Source organism: Schistocerca cancellata, chromosome 1 (genome assembly GCF_023864275.1).
Source record: "Schistocerca cancellata isolate TAMUIC-IGC-003103 chromosome 1, iqSchCanc2.1, whole genome shotgun sequence".
Lineage (NCBI taxonomy): Eukaryota > Metazoa > Arthropoda > Insecta > Orthoptera > Acrididae > Schistocerca > Schistocerca cancellata.
In genome coordinates this window covers 155410060-155431169 of record NC_064626.1, presented here as the reverse complement: position 1 = coordinate 155431169, position 21110 = coordinate 155410060, and the positions used below count along the sequence as shown (strand labels likewise).

Sequence of the window (21110 nt, the reverse complement as noted above, 5' to 3'; positions counted from 1 at the left end):
CCTCCCATCTAATGGACTCCTGTTTCTGTCACCAGTCTATCGAACCCACCGCACCTGGGTGACAGAGCAACTATGCTACCATGACTGACCTAAGAAAATTCCCTCCACATAGTAACAGATGGTTCTCACTGAACCATTACACCACATATGGCTGTTAAAAATATTTGTTAAAATTGCAATTTGTTATTTTCAAACATAGCAGATATGCAGATATTAAGGACTGCTCTGCAACATTAAATCATGCTACCCTGGAAGGTTGTTTCAAGCAGCCTGAATCCAGATACATACAGTGGTATAAGTATTCCCTCTTACACACACACACACACACACACACACACACACACACACACACACACACACCATGTCGGCATGAGCCATGTGTTGGCCACAACAGAAGCAATCGAATTGCATAAAAATAAAGACGACATCCACAATGTGCATATGTGTTGTGGATGCACGTTTTACATTTATTGATGAAGGATATTGTTCAGTTGGTCCAGTCCAGGAATTGACTATCTATCATCATGCCCAGAAATAAAGGGCATCTTATAAATCTCTCCTAAAGTGGTATTCCACTGACCACCCAACCAACACAATATCCTGGCGCATCCCTATGCTATGCCCACTCCCAATCTCTTGCCACAGGGGCCAATCCCTCTGGAAAACACAGTCACATGACTGGTTCAATAATCCACCTAGCACATCTTACTCCTGTCCTGTCACAGGCCTATCCTATTCCATCAGAGGCGAGGCCACCTGTGAAAGGTACCATATTATATATTAACTCTGCTGCAATTTATGCACAGCATTTTATGTAGGCAGGGCCATCGTAGATCCACCCACTGCCAGATTTTGGGCAAAAGGAGAGTTGACCAACCTGTGGGGTAACATGCTGCTAAGTACAGTATGCTTGATTTGAGTGGCTGGTTGACAATTTGTGCCATCTGGATACTTCTCCCAAGCACCAGCTTTTCTGAATTACGTAGGTGGGATATATCCTTGCAACACATGATTTGTTCCTGTAATCCTCCTGGTGTCAATCTCCAACTAACCTCCTGTGCCTGCACCTATCCTCTTCCCAATGGTCTCCCCTTCCTCTGTTCTGTCACCCCATCCCAATCCACTCCTCCACATCATTCTCACAATGTGCTGCACAAACTCGTTGGTGTTGACGTCTCTGCATTCCTATCCTGTTCTCTCTCTCTCTCTCTCTCTCTCTCTCTCTCTCTCTCTCTCTCTGTGTGTGTGTGTGTGTGTGTGTGTGTGTGTGTGTGTGTGTGTGTGTGTGTGTGTGTGTTTTCTGTCTTGTTTGCGTGCCTATTGACGACACAACACTCATATTGTTTGGTGAGATGTTACCTGCACTCTTGAACTTTACATATTAATTTTCAGACAATCTGTTAATCATTTGCAGTGTAGATACAGGAGATTTCACTTCATCCTGCTGGAAAGGACTATACAACTGACTTCATGGAGCAGGTACGGTTGATAGGTACCCTCTTTGACACTGATTGGCCCACAATACTACTTGGAATCATGTCATCTATGGACAGGTTGAGGAATATCTCTTAACTTTCTGTGATCCTCCAATTCCACATTTTATTTTAGATACTGAATCTGTAATTATCTGCCAGATTGCTTTAAATGATAGAAAAATGGCTGTTAGGATAACATTTTATGTGTGACCCCATTTTTTAGTAGCTGTAAATAGTATGACAAACTTTGTAACTATCCCCATTCAGTGTTCATTATTTATAGATGATTTTTTGGTTTCTAGTCTTCTTTCAATGTACCAGTAGCCACACATAAACTGCAACTAGTTATTAAGAGATAGGACTGACTAAGAGATAGGAGGTACCTGCCTCGACATTATGTGCCTCTTTTGAGATTTAGCTTGGCAAGCATACTCCGGATGGAATCCACTTGCAGATAAATGATGGGGGCTAGTGATCCAGTGAATTAATCTCTGTCCCCACAGTTTGGTAGCTCTGTAGCATCTACTTATCAATGTGTGCCTGTTAAATATGACATACGTGAAGAAACTTGTGAGCACTCTTCCAGCCCAGATGTTGTTTTTAGGCAGTTTCCCACATCAAAATAGGTAAATGCCAGGCAGCTTGGGTATCAAGCAATGTGATATGAACTCCAAGGATAGAAAAGTTATCCACTATCTGTCTGCAATGCAGACAGGTGCTTTCAGCACTGATAAATTAACGATACAAGGCAGGGTTGCTCATTGCCACTATAATATGTAACATGTACTGACTAAACTGTGGAGTGAATAATTGATTATCTCAATGTGAAAGTGATTTGTGAAATTAGAAAATCAGCATAATGTGCTCCACTGAGAATATATCAGGTATCAAAGTAAATAAATAGGAATTAAGTAGTATGCTTAATGAAACAGAACATTGCTACCTGTCTACCTATAGAATGAGGAATAAGATGGTGATATGTGCTGTATGTGGATGTCCTGAGTTGCCAAATGTTAAATTTAAACTAGAAACCTTTGAAAAGATGAATTAACTTTGCTATCTAGGAAGCAGAGTAGATAAGAAAGTAGATGCAAGAAAGAGCTGCCAACATCCGAAAATATAAACTGTGATGCAAGAAAAAAATTATGAACAGTTATGTTTGCAGCTCAGCTCCATTTAGATGCCAAATGTGGGCAGTGTAGAAGACAGAACTCAAATGAAATGAAATAAAGAGTTGTTTGAAATGTGCTTTTACATGAGACTGGCAAGTGACAGGAATAGAGAAACCAAAACAACACTGAATCCATTTCTTTTAGCAGGGAAATTAAAAAAAAAAAAAATTAGGATTCAGTGTTTTGTCCCATCATCTTTAATCTAGTTCTTCCTATTCTCCAAAATGTCTAAGTTAAAACTTATTCATTTCTGCCCAGTCAAATCTGAATTCAGATTTATTACCCTTTTTTTAAAGTTATGGTACAGATATATTTAATCAGTGCATTAATAACAAAGTCAGTATTCAAATTAAAATGTAAAACAAGATTATACTGAACATGTTGCTAACCTGTGATTCCAGGCACCAGCAGCTGTGCAAGCTACTCCTTCGCCTATGACAAAACTACAGTCTGGCCATGCAGTGACTATGCTGCAGCAGCTGATAGCTGAAGCAGATAACAAGGCAGTAGTTTTCAGTGATGACCTTTCAGTGCAGACAAGGGAGCAACACCTTCAGGGCTTGGCTGCCTGTCAGGAAGATGATGCTCTACACAAAAATTGGCTAAGTATGTCCACATCTGTTACCAGCTAAGTATAAAGCTCCATTACTGTCCCAATTCTAGACTCCTTTTCTATCTTCTCAGTAGTTTGATATATAGCTGTTTAAAATATCGGCTTCTACATATAAACTCTGCAAACCACTTGCAAGTGCATGGCAGAAGGTACCTCCCACTGTACCAGTTATTAACAATGTAGGAAAAGGCAGATTGCTACTTACCATAAAGAAGACACTTTAAATTGCAGACAGGCACAATTAAAAGACACTTCCATAAAGCTTTTGGCCACAGCCTTCATCAGCAAAAGAGAAAGACACTATTCATACACACAGGCAAGCACACGGAAAGACACTATTCATACACACAGGCAAGCACACCTCTGGCACATGTGTTCACCAAATCCAGCATCTTGGGCCAGAGTGCAACTATCATGCAGGATGCCAGCAGGAGGTGGGGGGGGGGGGGGGGGGAGAAGGGATAGTTTTGTACTGGTGGGGAGAAAGATTAATGCAGTCTGATGGAGTGTGCAGAAACCAGAATACCAACAAACACAGTGTCAGTTGGTAGTGACACAGAAAGGTGGGGAAATTAGTAAAGAAAAAGGAGAGGATTGGGGAAAGATTGGCAGGTGCATTGGCAGAGGGTGACACATAGACAAAGTGGGAGAAGAGTGTGGGGAGGACATCATAAAACAGAGGGGTTGCAAACTGTTGTGTGGAGGGTGTGAGGACAGTATGTTATTGTAGGCTGGGATGATTACGGGAGCAGAGAATGTGTTGTAAGGATATGCAGTTCATAACAGCTGGTAATGGAGGGAAAGGTCCAGATGGCTCGATAGTGAAACAGCTATTGAAACCAAGTATGTTATGTTCAGCTGCATATTGTGCCTCAGAGTGGTCTACTTTGCTTTTGGCCACAGTTTGGCAGTGGCCATTCATCCTGATGGACAGTTGGTTGGTAGTCATACCAGTAGGAAAAGGTGTACATGATTGCAGGAGAGCTGGTAAATGACACTGCTGATTTTACAGGCGGCCTGGCCCCTGATGGGGTAGGATAAATCTATGACAGGACTGGAATAGGAAGTGCTGAGAGGATCGATTGGGCAGGTTGACACTCCCTCCCTATACACTAACATCCTTCATGCTCTTGGTCTTACCTCTGTTGAACACTATATTTCCCAAGGTCCTTCAGGTTCCAAACCCGCCCGCCACCTCATTCCTCATACACCTCACTAACTTTATCCTTACCCACAACTACTCCTTTGAAGGGACAGTATATAAACAAATCCAGTGCACAGCCATGGGCACTTACATGGCACCCTCCTATGCCAACGTTTTTATGGGCCATCTAGAGTATACCTTCCTAGCCTCCCATAACAGCAAACCCATAGTGTGGTTCAGGTTCATTGACGATATCTTCGTGATCTAGACTCAAGGTCAAGACACCCTAGGTTTATTTCCTCACAACCTCAACATCTTCCCATCCGCTTCACACGGTACTCCTCAACCCAGCGTGCTACCTTCCTAGAAGTAGAACTCCACCTCTCTGGTGGTTCCATCTGCACCCCTGTCTATGTTAAACCCCCAACAGTACTTTCAATTAGGCTGTTGTCATCCCTTTCACACCAAAAAATCCATCCCATACACCTGGGCAATTGGGAATGGCATATATGCAGTGTCGATTGTCTCACAAAGGCCCTGACAGACAGGCACTACCCCCAGACCTAGTCTGCTAATAGATCTCCCATGCCATTTCCCCTCACATCCCCAATCCTCCCACCTTTCTGGGAACGAGCCCTTTGTCAACCAACACCACTCAGGACTGGAACAACTGAACCATGTCCTTCGGCAGGGCTTTTGATTACCTATCATTATGCACAGAAGTGAGAGACATCCTATGCGAGTTACTTCTCACCCCTCCTAAACTGGTGTTCTGTCGCCTACCCAACCTCCAAAACATTGTAGTCCACACGTAACCAGGGTATCTGAACTGGGTGGCAAATTCTAGTATTGGTCCAGTTTGAAAACAACGTTGATTCGTGGCTGATGCACAGAGCAGTCTGAGTTATAATGGGGAGGTGGTTAGTCTCTAAGTGACCCGTGTTTACATTTAGTGAATTTCCTGCTCGTTTACTGCTCTCATATCAAATAGAAACAACATGGATTTCTGTGGCCAGGAACTAGCAAGTGAATTAAATACATTCACATAATTACAGAAGGCTAAAATGTGTTATCAGTCTCAGAATTTATTTCCACATTTCTGGCAGTCAAGCATTAATCGCTTTGTAGAACAATGCAGTTATTTTTGTCAGTTAGCCAAAGAAATGTGGCTTTTATTAATCTTGTCCATTGAGGCAATCAATTTATTTGAAACAAAGTGTTTAATTCCACACTACTGGCAAGTTTCAACTGTTTGCTTCATTTCAAGTGCAGGTTTTCATCTTCTAGCATGTATTGCATTATGCTATAATAAAGAACAATCCCGGAAACCACACTGAAAACCTTAATATAAGGTTGAAGCCTACTTCATCGGGAATCTGGACATACAAATGTGCACTTTAAGACAAATTATGCATTTTAATATGGTCCAAGTAATTCCGATGGTGTGAGTATACCCTCTGATATTTTTTTATGACGTGACGTTAGCTCGTTTAACGTTTTATACGTACGAACATACGGGCTTCCTACATCATCATAGCTGTGCAAGTGCAGTGACACCTCTTATCTGGCAACTGCTGAAACCTACCTACTTCTAACAGGCTGCGAGAAAATCTTGTGAATTGTGGTTTGAAAAGCGTTACTTTCAAAGTAAATTTCCTTTTACGCAAGATGAAATGTGTGCAAGAATATACAATGAATTTCTTAAATCACAGAGCATTTGACTCTCGTTTAAAAATCAACTCTTTGATCACAAGCCATTTAGAAGAATTACTAACCCAGAAGATCAGACATTTATGTCTTTATTAAAAATTTTACTGGCACATTTGTGTGATGTATCTTAAAGTGTAACATGAGCAAAAAAGATCAACATAATATGTGAAAGCTTAGCTTCTCTTGTAACTTATTAATCTTTGAGACAAATAGTATATGTGAAAGCTTTTCTTTTCTAGTAGCAACACTATGCATATTTATTAAGCCATTAGCATTTCCTGTTTTTGTGTTCCCGCTACATAATATGATGTTGCTATTGGCCGACTACATCATGTGCCGTATTCTCTGAATATCTGCTGTCATCTGCTGGCGAGATCATGTAATATGAGCTATGACTGGCTTACAAAAGCACATCGCAATCTCGATTTCAATGCTTCAAAAATTAGCATGCAGTGTTTGGTGGAATTTGAATTTATGCTTTCGTAATACGAAAATATGTAGCGTACATGTTGCTGCATGTCAAAGATCTTTCCAAACGTGTTTTTGTCCACCCTTTAAACCCAGTAGTGTGGCCGCTTCATGCTTTGTGATTTCTTAAGAATTATTGTATAAATCTAGCTACACATTGTCCTCTTGATTCTGAATTTGCTGCATCTTAGTATTCAATCTTGGTTTGCCATGTGGACTTGATATTGTGCTGTGTCACCTTCCTTGTCTGTCTTTCTCTCATGATGTCCATCTGTTGTTGTGTGGCCAATCACTGTCGACACTCTTGGCCAGTTGCTCTGTCAGATTTTATACCGCTGTCATCCCAAAGTTCACTTTTTACTACGACGTTTTTTTGGTTGTTATCTCGTACTTACTCTTTACTGCAAAAGTATTCCCTTAACTTCTATGTCACTCATTTTCAAAAAATTATTAACTCTGAACAAAAATTTAAAAAAAAAAATTTGTACTCTTGTAGATGGTTTGTACTTTCTTAAGTACCTTGTTCCTCCATACTCCAGGCCAGGCTGTTTACTTTAGGCTGGCTTCTCATTCTGCTCTAGGCATGGCAGATGAATTTACTGCTTTCAGTTGGTTGTATTGGTTTTCTGCTACACATAAATCCCGCATTCATTCTGCTACTGTAACTGTCCATATTCTGGCTGCTTCTTCATTTATACATGTCATGTAGTTACTTCATGCATAATATGCCACTCACTATTTTTAACAGTCTCTTTAATTTTCTCACCAGTTCCCTTATACAGTAAATATGAAACCTTACTCCTCAATCAAGCACACCAGTTGCTTTGTTTGGAATTTTCTTTTCTTGGGCAATGGCTGTAATAACACGTGTTTAGAACAATTTTAAATGATCGAGACAACACTGTCAAAGACAGATTTCTATTAATGCATGTTTATTGTCATAGATGCCTTTCTTGATGAACAGCTTGTTGGTAAGAAGTTCCATTATTATTAGTACGAAATAGATAGCAATCTACAGAGACATCGAAATATCTAACCTAAATTCACGAGTGGCTATATATACCTATTTTAGTGATCTGTATATAGGCAACTGACCTTTTGGAACTTACTCATGGAAACATCAATGGCAACTAGAAGTGACTGTGTGAACATTACTCAATGAAGGTGCAAACTAGGACTGACTTTACAGAACATTACTTATTGAGAGCTAAAGGGAGACTTTATCCTATTGTCCTTACATAACTGTGGCTTGGTGCTGACTGAGGAAATTTAATTTTTCATCTGCTCAGTGAAGACTGTGGCACTGTCCAATGTGCTTATTTAAAGACTGGTGTAAGTTTTACAGAACACTAAAATAAAGACATAAAAAACAAGAATTATATGCAATACTCTTTCACATGTGGCAGTGAAGTTATTTCATTCCATTATTGACTATATGTTCTTAAAAAGATATTAATATGTTTTATTTTATAGAGTGGGTTTTTAGTTGTGCACTTGTCTCCCCGATTTATGGCAAAACCCACCAAGATTTCTCTAGAAACATATATTTTAAATTTGAGCTATTTCACTAACTAACACGCTATTCTATTAAATGCATACAATTTTGAAAACAGAAAATTTAGGGCTGCATGATTATAACATTGAATTTCTTAAGTATATCAATTCTGAAATTTGAATGACTGTTTGTGCAACATTTTTGAATAGTAATATTTTCTAAATTAAAAGAAAGAAGACAGGATATTCTTTACTTAGAAAAGGATATGGGCTTTCAAATGAGATATTTTGGTCCTGAAACAGCTACTAGTGGCTCAGATATTTAAGTATAAGTGGTTTCCATGAGTCTTAAATTCCCAGTATTTCCTCAAATAAAATGTTTCTGTTGAAGATATCTACACAGTTATAATCAAAAACATGTAAATTATAGTCTGAAGAATATGCAAAGAGGCAACTTAAAAGGAATTTTGATTTTTCATGGATAAATATATATTTACCATGCATGTAAAGGAAAGAAGAAATGAGAAAAGTAGTATTTATGTGAGGACTGGTATCAGAGCAGGTGGTCCTGTTCCACCTTACTACATTTGTAGTTACCCTACATTGTCAAGCCTAAACCTAATTTTTTTTTTTTTAATTCTTCCTGCTGTCTTTATAAGGTCTGTAGTAAATATGCAAATCTTCTTGGTTCAGCTGTCCATTATCCTTTGGTAAACATTGTGACTGCAACTGTACCATGGTCACTCATACCTGTTTGAGTGTGGATATTCTCGCAGAGGTCTGATATATTTGTCACCATTAGATTTAATCAATTTCTGTCATAAGAGAACCTCTGAACTGTCTGTTATAAGTATTTTTAACGAAAGCACCACTTAAAACTGAAAAAATTGATTTTTGGATGATTAAAGTCTCCTCCATTGTTGACAGTATGATTGGGGAATGTGTATGTTAGCAAACTAAGGTTTCTCTACAGCTTTCTGTTACGTTTGAGAATGAATCAGCTGATGAGTAGAAGAACCCAATAATAATTTTGTGCGCATCTTTGCCAATGAGTCTTGCCCAAACAATCTTGCATGCAGCTGCAATTTCTATCTCAGTGGCTTTGAATTCCTTGTCCATACACTATCACTTTATAAATGTGCAAGTAGTAAAGAGCATTTTTCCAGTTTATTAGAAAGAAAATAAAAACCCACTTATGATGCTGAAACTTCCGGGAAACGTGTCTAGGAAATAGAAGAAAAGATCAGGTTGTGTTTTGCTCAGTGTGGACCCTCTCCAAAAACAACATTCTCCATTAGTCTGTCCATTTTAAGTATGCTTAAGATTCACCCCAAAAATCTCACTCTTATAAATTTCTGATTTTAGCCAGATTTGTGCACCTAGGATTTTGTCTGGTTGCATGTTTTTTTTAGGACTACCTTAATTTTGGAACTCCATTATAAATGCTTTGGCAGTTTATAGGTAGAATTTTAATAGTCTGATCTGTGAGAGACATTGCTTTGAATCGTAGTGTGACGCTTTTTCATCTGATACAGTTATCATTATCTGGTTTGGTGAGTGAGTCTCAGAATCTAAAAAAAAAAGAACTCTTGCGTGAACCCTGCACACAGTTGGCTGCTAGTGTAGTGCAACCCAGTGCTAGAGGGACTCCACAGTTCACAACTTTATAGCACAATTCAAGAAATTCACAGTACCATCAAAATCTCTGGTTTAAGTCTTCCATTCAAGTCAGAACAATTAATCCTGAGAATAATGCTGCTGATCGTGAGCTTTACTGAAATTTTGTTACCAATATCACTCTTCTCAATCTTCTTCGTCAGTTTCTGGAATGATCAAATTGTGACCTCAGAGCCCAGACAACAAGCATAGTTTATTCTAACATGCTTCACAACCTGCAGCTCGTTGCTCTCTGCTCTCTCAATCACTGCTGGTACAGCCACTACAGCATCTTGAACGAGATCCCTAGGCATACATATTGACTGCACGAATTGATCCTTCCCATCCTGTGTTGCCATTTCCCTAGGGGGTACCATTAGTCCCCAACATTTGGAATGCTGATGATTAAAAGACCACTTCCCTTTCGTATTTACTTTGTCTTGGCACAGCAGACTTCCCTTCACATGAAGTGTGTCATGTTTGCTCAGTTTGCATTTCAGCAGGAGACAGCAGCTCAAACTTGTTGGCAAGGGGAATGGGTATAGTAGCCCGAGTTCTCCCTGGTTCCTGTTTCCTCTTCTTTCCACTGACTCACCACTCACTCAAGTAGCAATATGTTCCATATTTCCTGGCAAAGTGATAGTATCCACAGGTGAGAATAATAATTTAATAATTTCATCCGACCCAGTGGCCTGGTGCAAGTCTTTCAATTGGGCACTCTGTTGATGACTTGCATGTCCTAGCCTATGACAATTATCCAACCAGGGAAAATGGACCTAAAGTTTGATGTGGAATTGATGCACATGTGCTTCTGGAGAATCTCCACATCATTGCAGCAAACTGAAGAATCCATGGTCTGACCAGGATTTGATGCTCGAGAACAGAGTTCACAATGAAGCTTCATTCTGTTTGGTGAAAATATTTTTCTGAAGAGTAAACAAGTAGGGCCTAACTATTTCAACATTGTTGATTATTTTTTAATTTCAGGATCTGTTATATTATGAGGATTACCAGTTCCCTTTAATAGCTAAATCCGCAGTCCATAAGAAATTGGTTTGTTTTATAACAAGAGAAAATCCTGGGATAAAATTTGTATTGCATGAAGCTATTTGGAGCTTTCTGTTTGGAACTTTTGTTTTGTAATGATCCCAAAACCAAATAAACTGAGAATTTAATGAGCATAGAACCATCAGCCTGGTATATCATGCTGGCAAAATATTGCATAAATCATAAACAAGAGACTGGAAAAATGACAGAAAAGCTGGCTGAAGCACAATTTGGTTTTAGTAGAAATACATGGACAAATGATGTAATAATGCTTGTACACATTTTATGAGAGAGATTTACTGAGAAGGAAAAGAGCTTATATACCTTATTTATATCCCCGGAGAAAGCTTTTGATAACATGAACTGAGAACAGGTTATGAATATTTTAAGGGGAAAATGAGTGAAAGAAAGACTGCTTATAAATTTATTATGGAAATGAAGTCCTTTGCTTCTTGACAGAGCACAGGGGAACGATGTGGGATACCTACACCGCCGTACTAGGCAAGGTCCTAATGGAGATGGTTTGCCATTACCTTCCTCCGACTGTAATGGGGATGAATGATGATGATGATGATGATGATGATGATGATGATGATGATGATGAAGATGACACAACAACACCCAGTCATCTTGGGACAGATGAAAATCCCTGACCTTGCCGGGAATCCAACCCAGGACCCCGTGCTCGGGAAGAGAGAATGGTACCACGAGACCACGAGAAGCAGACTAAATTTATTATATATGACCCACAAGGCTTCAGTAAGACCAAAAGGAGAAAATATGAACTGGATGGAATTACGTAAAGTTGTAAAGTGAGGTTCATGTGTATCACCTACACTTTTCAAGATGTACTGTATTTAAAATGTTTTATACTCTCAGTCCTTTGGAACTCACATGTATTTCAGAAAACTCGTCATGATGAAATGTGGACATTGGCTGAATAGTCAGATTTATTTATTATACCAGATCTGTATGGGGCCAATGCCCGTCATCTGTGACAAAACAGTTTATTGTTACGTTATAATACTTACTGTGCGTAATGGAAACTTTTTTGCACCACAGTCAGAAGTTTTAAAGTGTTGTACCCGTCAGTATTGTTTTGGCACGTAAGTAATGTTAAAGGATTTATTACAGTCATTTCTGTGCACATATATGGTAGTATGTGTCCCATATCATTAAAACACTAGCTGACCACTACACAGTCAATGCTGAGATTGTAGTCACCATGAAGTTTTCAGTATATTTAGACGATATGATTGATTATTGTTTACTAATTGACAAAGGTGTTAAAATCAGTGAACAAAGATTGTGGTGTTGATTATTTTCAAACTATGTGGTTCTTCTCTTACCAGATATGGAAAATAGACCCTAGGAAAGGTCAAGGAGATTTTTAAGTAAAGAAAACAAAATTAATGAAACTAGGTGCGTATATGACAAGATAAAAATTATGCTGAAAGGAGGCGAAGTGAATATATGTGTAAGATTGTAAATACCTAGGTAGTAGAATAGAGCCAACTGGAGTTGCTTCACAGTCATTATATCAAGAATATAAACGACAAATTTGGGATTCACTAAGAAGTGAAATATGTAGGATGTGTCAAAAAGATTTGTACAACTTTGGAACCATACAGAAATTTAGTGAGATAACTTGTGCAATCAGTATCTACTGTCACTTTGTTGCAAACGACCTGTAGTTTCACATAAAACTATCAAGTGTAATTTTGGTTCAGTGTGACTAACATTTGTAATGTGGCAGACATCGCAATGGCAATAAATTTCTTCCCCCAATCATTGCAAAAAAAAAAAAAAAAATCAGGCATAACTTGTGCATAGATTTTACTTTTCAGATCAGCTAAATCATTTGGTAGGGGAGTAACATACACATGGTCTGAAATGACACCCTAGAGGAGTAAATCCAGTGGTGTCAAGTCTGGGTAGTGAGGTGATCATGCAATTGGCCCTTCACAGCCAATCCAATGACCTGGAAAGTGATTATTAAGGAAACCTTGATATTTTGCCAAGATTAAATTTTATTCCTGCTTTGGAGGTTCATTAGCATATCCAGAGCAAAATCTACGCTGAATATTTGTTGCATAGTTCGTTGTATGAAACCAAAAAGCCGCGCATACGCACTTCATGCCAGTGAATGTAGCCATTTTAACTGTGCACTACGCTGACACTCCTAATGGCAGAATGGGGTACTGATGTACTACGTGAGTCAAACATGAGGTGATTTGCTACAAAATGACAAATTTACTAGTACTGTAAGTTATCTTGATAAATTTCTATAGCATTCCAAAATTTTAAAGTCTTTCTGACTCATCCTGTATATTCTTTAATGGTATGTAAATAGGCTTAAGGACAATGTTATGAAGTGTTTGGTCAGGCATGCACTTTTAGCATACGGAAGAAAGACAGGAGGCAATTAAAGGCTTTTGAAATGTTGACATTGCAAAGAATGGAAAAAATAAAATGGATAGACAAAGTGACAAATGAAGAGGTGCATGAGGAGAATGGGGAAAGAAGGCAATCATTGGATGTAATTGAATGTAGGAAAAGTTGGATTAGCCAGGTAGTGAGAATGCATGATGGAATTTTAAAAACCATTTCAGGAGGAATGTGAAGAAGAAGAAGAAGAAGAGAAGGCAAGGTTAGAAGTGGACTCAGATCCCGGATGATCTGCATAATGGATGGAAATACAACAATTGAAAGAAAAGAGCAAAATGCAGCAAACATGATGACGATGATGACGATGATGATGATGATGATGATGACCACCACAATCTCATTGGCCCACTTATTGTAAACAACTGCCTTAATTGAGTTTCATCAACTACAGTGGCTAGAATTGATACTTGCACATTTGATATGTTCAATGTAACAATACTTCATTGAAACCCATCATAGATGTTGGATTAGTCACAGTGGTATTTCTGCTTTGCCAGCAAAGTTACCTATCTCTTTTCTACTAAATTATTGCTTGTGATGCTAATTAAAAACCAGATTTTGTATTTATTCAGGGAAAGAGAAGCTGGTACATGTTTTAAATACTTATCCAGAACATAAGGAATAATGTATGCATTAGTTCGATTTACAAAATGGTATGTCTGTCTGCCTCCTCCCCCCCCCCCCCCCCCCCCCCCCTCCCTCATGAACCATGGACCTTGCTGTTGGTGGGGAGACTTGCGTGCCTCAACGATACAGATAGCCGTACCATAGGTACAACCACAACGGAGGGGTATCTGTTGAGAGGCCAGACAAACATGTGGTTCCTGAAGAGGGGCAGCAGCCTTTTCAGTAGTTGCAGAGGCAACAGTCTGGATGATTGACTGATCTGGCCCTGTAAAAATAACCAAAATGGCCTTGCTGTTTTGGTACTGCAAATGGCTGAAAACAAGGGGAAACTACAGCTGTAATTTTTCCCGAGGGCATGCAGCTTTACTGTATGATTAAATGATGATGGCGTCCTCTTGGCTAAAATATTCCGGAGGTAAAATAGTCCCCCATTCGGATCTCCGGGCGGGGACTACTCAAGAGGACATCGTTATTAGGAGAGAAAACTGGCATTCTACGGATCGGAGCGTGGAATGTCAGATCCCTTAATTGGGCAGGTAGGTTAGAAAATTTAAAAAGGGAAATGGATAGGTTAAAGTTAGATATAGTGGGAATTAGTGAAGTTTGGTGGTAAGAGGAACAAGACTTTTGGTCAGGTGAATACAGGGTTATAATTACAAAATCAAATAGGGGTAATGCAGGAGTAGGTTTAATAATGAATAGGAAAATAGGAGTGCGGGTAAGCTACTACAAACAGCATAGTGAATGCATTATTGTGGCCAAGATAGACACGAAGCCCACGCCTACTACAGTAGTACAAGTTTATATGCCAACTAGCTCTGCAGATGATGAAGAAGTTAATGAAATGTATGATGAGATAAAAGAAATTATTCAGGTAGTGAAGGGAGATGAAAATTTAATAGTCATGGTTGACTGGAATTCGACAGTAGGAAAGGGAAGAGAAGGAAACGTTGTAGGTGAATATGGATTGGGGCTAAGAAATGAAAGAGAAAGCCGCCTTGTAGAATTTTGCACAGAGCATAACTTAATCATAGCTAACACTTGGTTCAAGAATCATGAAAGAAGGCTGTATACATGGAAGAACCCTGGAGATACTAAAAGGTTTAAGATAGATTATATAATGGTAAGACAGAGATTTAGGAACCAGATTTTAAAATGTAAGACATTTCCAGGGGAAGATGTGGACTCTGACCACAATCTATTGGTTATGAACTGTAGATTAAAACTGAAGAAACTGCAGAAAGGTGGGAATTTAAAGAGATGGGACCTGGATAAACTGAAAGAATCAGAGGTTGTACAGAGTTTCAGGGAGAGCATAAAGGAACAATTGACAGGAATGGGGGAAAGAAATACAGTAGAAGATGAATGGGTAGCTTTGAGGAATGAAATAGTGAAGGCAGCAGAGGATCAAGTAGGTAAAAAGACGAGGGCTAGTAGAAATCCTTGGGTAATGGAAGAGGTACTGAATTTAATTGATGAAAGAAGAAAATACAAAAATGCAGCAAGTGAAGCAGGCAAAAAGGAATACAAACGTCTCAAAAATGAGATCGACAGGAAGTGCAAAATGGCTAAGCAGGGATGGCTAGAGGACAAATGTAAGGATGTAGAGGCTTATCTCATGAGGGGTAAGATAGATACTGCCTACAGGAAAATTAAAGAGACCTTTGAAGAAAAGAGAACCACTTGCATGAATATCAAGAGCTCAAGGTGGAAACCCAGTTCTAACCAAAGAAGGAAATCAGAAAGGTGTAAGGAGTATATAGAGAGTCTATACAGGGGCGATGTTCTTGAGGACAATATTATGGAAATGGAAGAGGAGGTATATGAAGATGAAATGGGAGATATGAAACTGCGTGAAGAGTTTGACAGAGCACTGAAAGACCTGAGTCGAAACAAGGCCCCAGGAGTAGACAACATTCCATTAGAACTACTGACGGCCTTGGGAGAGCCAGTCCTGACAAAACTCTACCATCTGGTGAGCAAGATGTATGAGACAGGCGAAATTCCCTCAGACTTCAAGAAGAATATAATAATTCCAATCCCAAAGAAAGCATGTGTTGACAGATGTGAAAATTACTGAACTATCAGTTTAATAAGTCACAGCTGAAAAATACTAACGCGAATTCTTTACAGACAAATGGAAAAACTGGTAGTAGCTGACCTCGGGGAAGATCAGTTTGGATTCCATAGAAATGTTGGAACACGTGATGCAATACTGACTCTACGACTTACCTTAGAAGAAAGATTAAGGAAAGGCAAACCTTCGTTTCTAGCATTTGTAGACTTAGAGAAAGTTTTTGACAATGTTGACTGGAATACTCTCTTTCAAATTCTGAAGATGGCAGGGGTAAAATACAGGGAGCGAAAGGCTATTTACAATTTGTACAGAAACCAGATGGCAATTATAAGAGTCGAGGGACATGGAAGGGAAGCAGTGGTTGGGAAGGGAGTAAGACGGGGTTGTAGCCTCTCCCCGATGTTATTCAATCTGTATATTGAGCAAGCAGTAAAGGAAACAAAAGAAAAATTCAGAGTAGGTATTAAAATCCATGGAGAAGAAATAAAAACTTTGAGGTTCGCTGATGACATTGTAATTCTGTCAGAGACAGCAAAGGACTTGGAAGAGCAGTTGAACGGAATGGACAGTGTCTTGAAAGGAGGGTATGAGATGAACATCAAGAAAATCAAAATGAGGATAATGGAATGTAGTCGAATTAAGTCGGATGATGCTGCGGGAATTAGATTAGGAAATGAGACACTTAAAGTAGTAAAGGAGTTTTGCTATTTGGGGAGCTAAATAACTGATGATGATCGAAGTAGAGAGGATATAAAATGTAGACTGGCAGTGGCAAGGAAAGCGTTTCTGAAGAAGAGAAATTTGTTAACATCGAGTATAGATTTAAGTGTCAGGAAGTCGTTTGTGAAAGTATTTGTATGGAGTGTTGCCATGTATGGAAGTGAAACATGGACGATAAATAGTTTGGACAAGAAGAGAATTGAAGCTTTCGAAATGTGGTGCTACAGAAGAATGCTGAAGATTACATGGGTAGATCACATAACTAATGAGGAGGTATTGAATAGAATTGGGGAGAAGAGGAGTTTGTGGCACAACTTGACTAGAAGAAGGGATCGGTTGGTAGGACATGTTCGGAGGCATCAAGGGATCACCAATTTAGTACTGGAGGGCAGCGTAGAGGGTAAAAATTGTAGAAGGAGACCAAGAGATGAATACACTTAGCAGATTCAGAAGGATGTACGCTGCAGTAGGTACTGGGAGTTGGAGAGGCTAGCACAGGATAGAGTAGCATGGAGACCTGCATCAAACCAATCTCAGGACTGAAGACCACAACAACAACATGTCTGTCTGAGATACACAATACACTAAAGTTACTGGTTTGCGTGTGCGCGCGCATGTCGTATCTGTCATCTATTTTTGATGAAGCCCATTGCTGGCTAAATGCTTATTTGTGACAGTCTTTTTGTTGTGCCAGCCTGCGACACAGCATCTTCACTAAATGGTGCCAAGGAAGGTGGCACAGTGGTTACACACTGGACACACATTTAGGAGGATGCTGGTTCAATCTCGCATCCAGCCATCCTGATTTAGGTTTTCCGTGATTTCCCTAAAATTGCTGCAGGTAAATGCCGGGATGGTTCCTTTGAAAGGACACGGCTGACTTCCTTCTTCATCCTTCCCTAATCTGATGAGACTGATGACATCACTCTTTGGTCTCTTCTGCCAAATCAACCCCAACCCACTAAATGGTGAGTGGCAACTTTCCTTCCCTAATAAAGTTACTGGTAATGTTTTTGAATATGAATTACTAAGTGAAATTGACAATAAAACCCTATAAGTAATGATTAATTTACTGTCACCTTCACCACCCCCAGTCATGAGAGTTTCAAAGTATTGTGTATAGGATACTATTGAGTATAGATCGTATTCTGTATTATGTTTACCCTCCAGAACTGCTGATTGTACCAGCTCTCGGAGCGATGTTTGCTTGTTTCATCAGAAACTCCCTAACTCCCTGTGTGTATCCTTATGCTTCTCTCTCTCTCTCTCTCGCTCTCTCTCTCTCTCTCTCTCTCTCTCTCTCTCTCTCTCTCTCACACACACACACACACACACACACACACATACAAACTTGCATGCTATCCCTTCATTTAATATTTGCACATTATGTCTTCATTCTCAGACTTGGTATGTCATCTTATGCTGTCTTTTATCTTTCTGTACATCATTGGGAATGTGGTGCTGTATAATGTGTCTCATTAGCTAGTCACACTTTCATATTTTGTGAAATTCATAATTTATTGTTACTGATGGCTATTAGTTCAATTTCAGTTACGTGTGACTGAATACTGATTTCTAAATATTTTTTGTTTTCATTACAGTTGTTCTCGTCAATAGCCAAGTGCTTCTGAAAGGTTGTGAAACTAAGGGTTATGTAATCCTGAGTGCTGCAAAAGCAGAAATATTGCAAAGAATTCATCGTCCAGTTTGGAAAGACAGAACTCTTGTTCCTAAGACAACATGGGTTGGTTCACTAGAGTGCATGCAATACTACGCAACAGTTAGTGCTGGAGAAAATGACCTGTTGGATGGTAAATCAGTTTCATATTGGCTTTCCAGTTTTTAATGTTACTAAGCAGGGCTCCAGTTGCTGATTGAGAGCAGCTGCCAGTGACAGTTACTTAGTTTGTACACAGTGTTTACTTTGTCTTTATCTTATGTGCTTCTGTGAAATGTGAATAGCTTATGTGTGTTCATCTATTTTGAGTAGTGTTTATTATTTTTTGCCTCCTAAATATTGGTGTGTTTTTTAAGCATTAGTGTTGTGAGTGTGGACTTGGAGTATAGAGATAGCTAGTAGTCATCCTAAGTACTTACATTATCTGGAAACTGTTTGTGTAGTTGACTGTAATTGCCTGCCGGTTATAGATGCAGGGGTAATTAGATACTGTTTAGGAACAGATGAAAACCACATTGGCTGTGGTTGAGAGGCTTCATAACACTGCTCATGGCTGTAGTGGTGTTGAAATATCTGCAGTGAAAGCTGCAACACGTCTGGTGTCTTTAGAGTCACCTTAGATCGCTGATGTCTCAGTACCATCTGACAAGCATGACCTGGTTGGTTCCCAGTCATTTGGCCGTGAAAAGTGAACAGTGGTGGGGCAATGAATCTCTGAGTGGAAAGAGAAACTGGATAATGGTCACACGGCTGTCCCATAATGCATTAAAAATGGGTAAGAGGTCTTTCCCATTACGTAAAGTCTGTCTTAGTTACCACAGGATGCCTCGTTCATTGAGGCTGATGCTGATTTCTGTGAAAGCTCTGGATAGGTGATGAAACACATTACAGAAATAGCAGGCAGGTTCGGAAAAGTAGGCACTATCCACTCAGTATGTTTACCAGAGGGTCTCAACAACGATGCGGAAGAGCTATTGATGCCAGCTGTTGAGCACACTGTGTGCAACTGGCTACAAACGTGGCTCATGTTGGCAGGAATGATACCTGTTGTCTGTGTTTCGAGGCCATCCTTGGTTCTGTATTGGTGAATACAGCTAGCCTTGCACATTAAGTGGAAGCCAAGCCAGAGATTTGCATTGTTGTTCCCAGAAGCAACCACAGTCCTGTGCTTTGAAACCAAGTGGAAAGCTTAAATCAGAATCACAGATGGTTATTGAATGCCAGTTTCACTCTGACTGCTACTGGATGGAGAGTTGTCTGGTTTCCTTAATAGGTCAACCATTCACTAGACATTGCTATGGTAACTGAGTACAAGTGCTGTGCATATGTGGATCTTTTATGCTAGACAGTCCCTATAAATTACATTCTGCTTTCTGAAAGAGAAAAATATTGGCCATATTAACCACAAACAGTAGTACTCAACATGGTGGATGGAGAAAGAAAATGTTAATATGGTATTCATTAACAACTTTAGCACCTGTGGAAAGGTCCCAGAAATATTCTCCATTATAATAGGCAATAATGCCTCAATAGAGCAAGAAGCAAAATCCTGTATGAAACCAGGAGATAACTGCAGTTAAATTTTAAAAACTGAGAAAAATGTGTATCTGAAAATAGGCTGGAATCAATGGTGGGGGTCTGTTTATAGCTATGAATATTAGAATAATATCTGATGGTGTAGAACTGATTTTGAATGTGAAATAATGTTGGTTAAGATAAGTGTGAAAAGGATATTGAACATGGCAGTTGGGTGTTTTTATAGACTCTGTGCCTTCGGAGCTAAAGCGCTGGAACATTTCAGGGTAAACTTGGAGAAGGTTGCATGTAATTTTCATGTCATGTTATAGTATTAAGTAGAGGGTTAAACTTACCAGCTAGAGACTGGAGTGATTAGATTGTGTGTAGGGGCAGAGATTTGTGTGATACTGTTCCAAATGCCATATTCAAAAATTACTGTGAGAAGTTTGACATAAAGCTGATCCCTAAGGATAACAATGTTGATCTTCTGCTTCCCAACTGGCTCAAACTTTTTGACTGAGTTAATGTAGAGTAGTAATCAGTGATTCTAAGGTTTTTATAGTATTATTTACTATGTGTGTCAGTAGCAACAATAGGCAGGAAGATATTTCTGCTTAGTAATTATGACAAGTACAAATTTTCAAATTACCTGAATAGTCAACATCAAATGTTCATCTCTGAGACTGGAAATGTTGAATGTAAATGTTGAGTAGTATTTCAAAATAAGCCTTAGACAGGTACATGTCAAACATAGTTCCGAGGACCGGGAAAGACCATCACAGTTCAACATTCACATTAGAAACCTACTGTGTAAACGAAGAGTGCATCACCTTAGATTTAAATGTAGCCAAAGCGTTGTAGACAAACAAAAACTGAATGAAGGCAAAACAAGCATAAGGAGAGCTTTGCATTAACTGTTCAGTGAACTCTAAAGTAAAATTCTACCCCATCAGTCTGACATAAAATCCTAAGCAGTTTTGATCACATTAAATCAGTAAAACAGACCAAAGCTATCTACCCAGTTACTGATTGATCCTGCTCATAGTGAAATGGAGTATGACAGAGAGGGGTAATTTCTCAGTGCTATTAACACTAATGTCAACATCACTCACATTTGCTGTGGAACCAGAATTACACTAATGCAGTACTCGTGGTTCCTCGTTTGGAAAGGAACAATTGAAAACGGAGTTCTCCATTTCTGCCCTCAATTTCAGTTCATTATCAATGGAGGTGAGCCTAAAACTGATAACTCATTATAATACA

The 21110-nt window shown here is 39.2% G+C and overlaps 1 protein-coding gene across 1 annotated transcript in view; it reads left to right on the top strand.

The window, feature by feature from the left end:
- LOC126167427 (protein KIAA0100) overlaps positions 1 to 21110 on the top strand; it is a 296899-nt gene that overhangs the window by 205274 nt on the left and 70515 nt on the right. Inside the window, exons 27-28 of the mRNA XM_049920476.1 lie at positions 3049 to 3253; positions 18253 to 18462. Coding sequence (XP_049776433.1) covers positions 3049 to 3253; positions 18253 to 18462 — 415 coding nt within the window. The remainder of the gene's footprint in view (positions 1 to 3048; positions 3254 to 18252; positions 18463 to 21110) is intronic.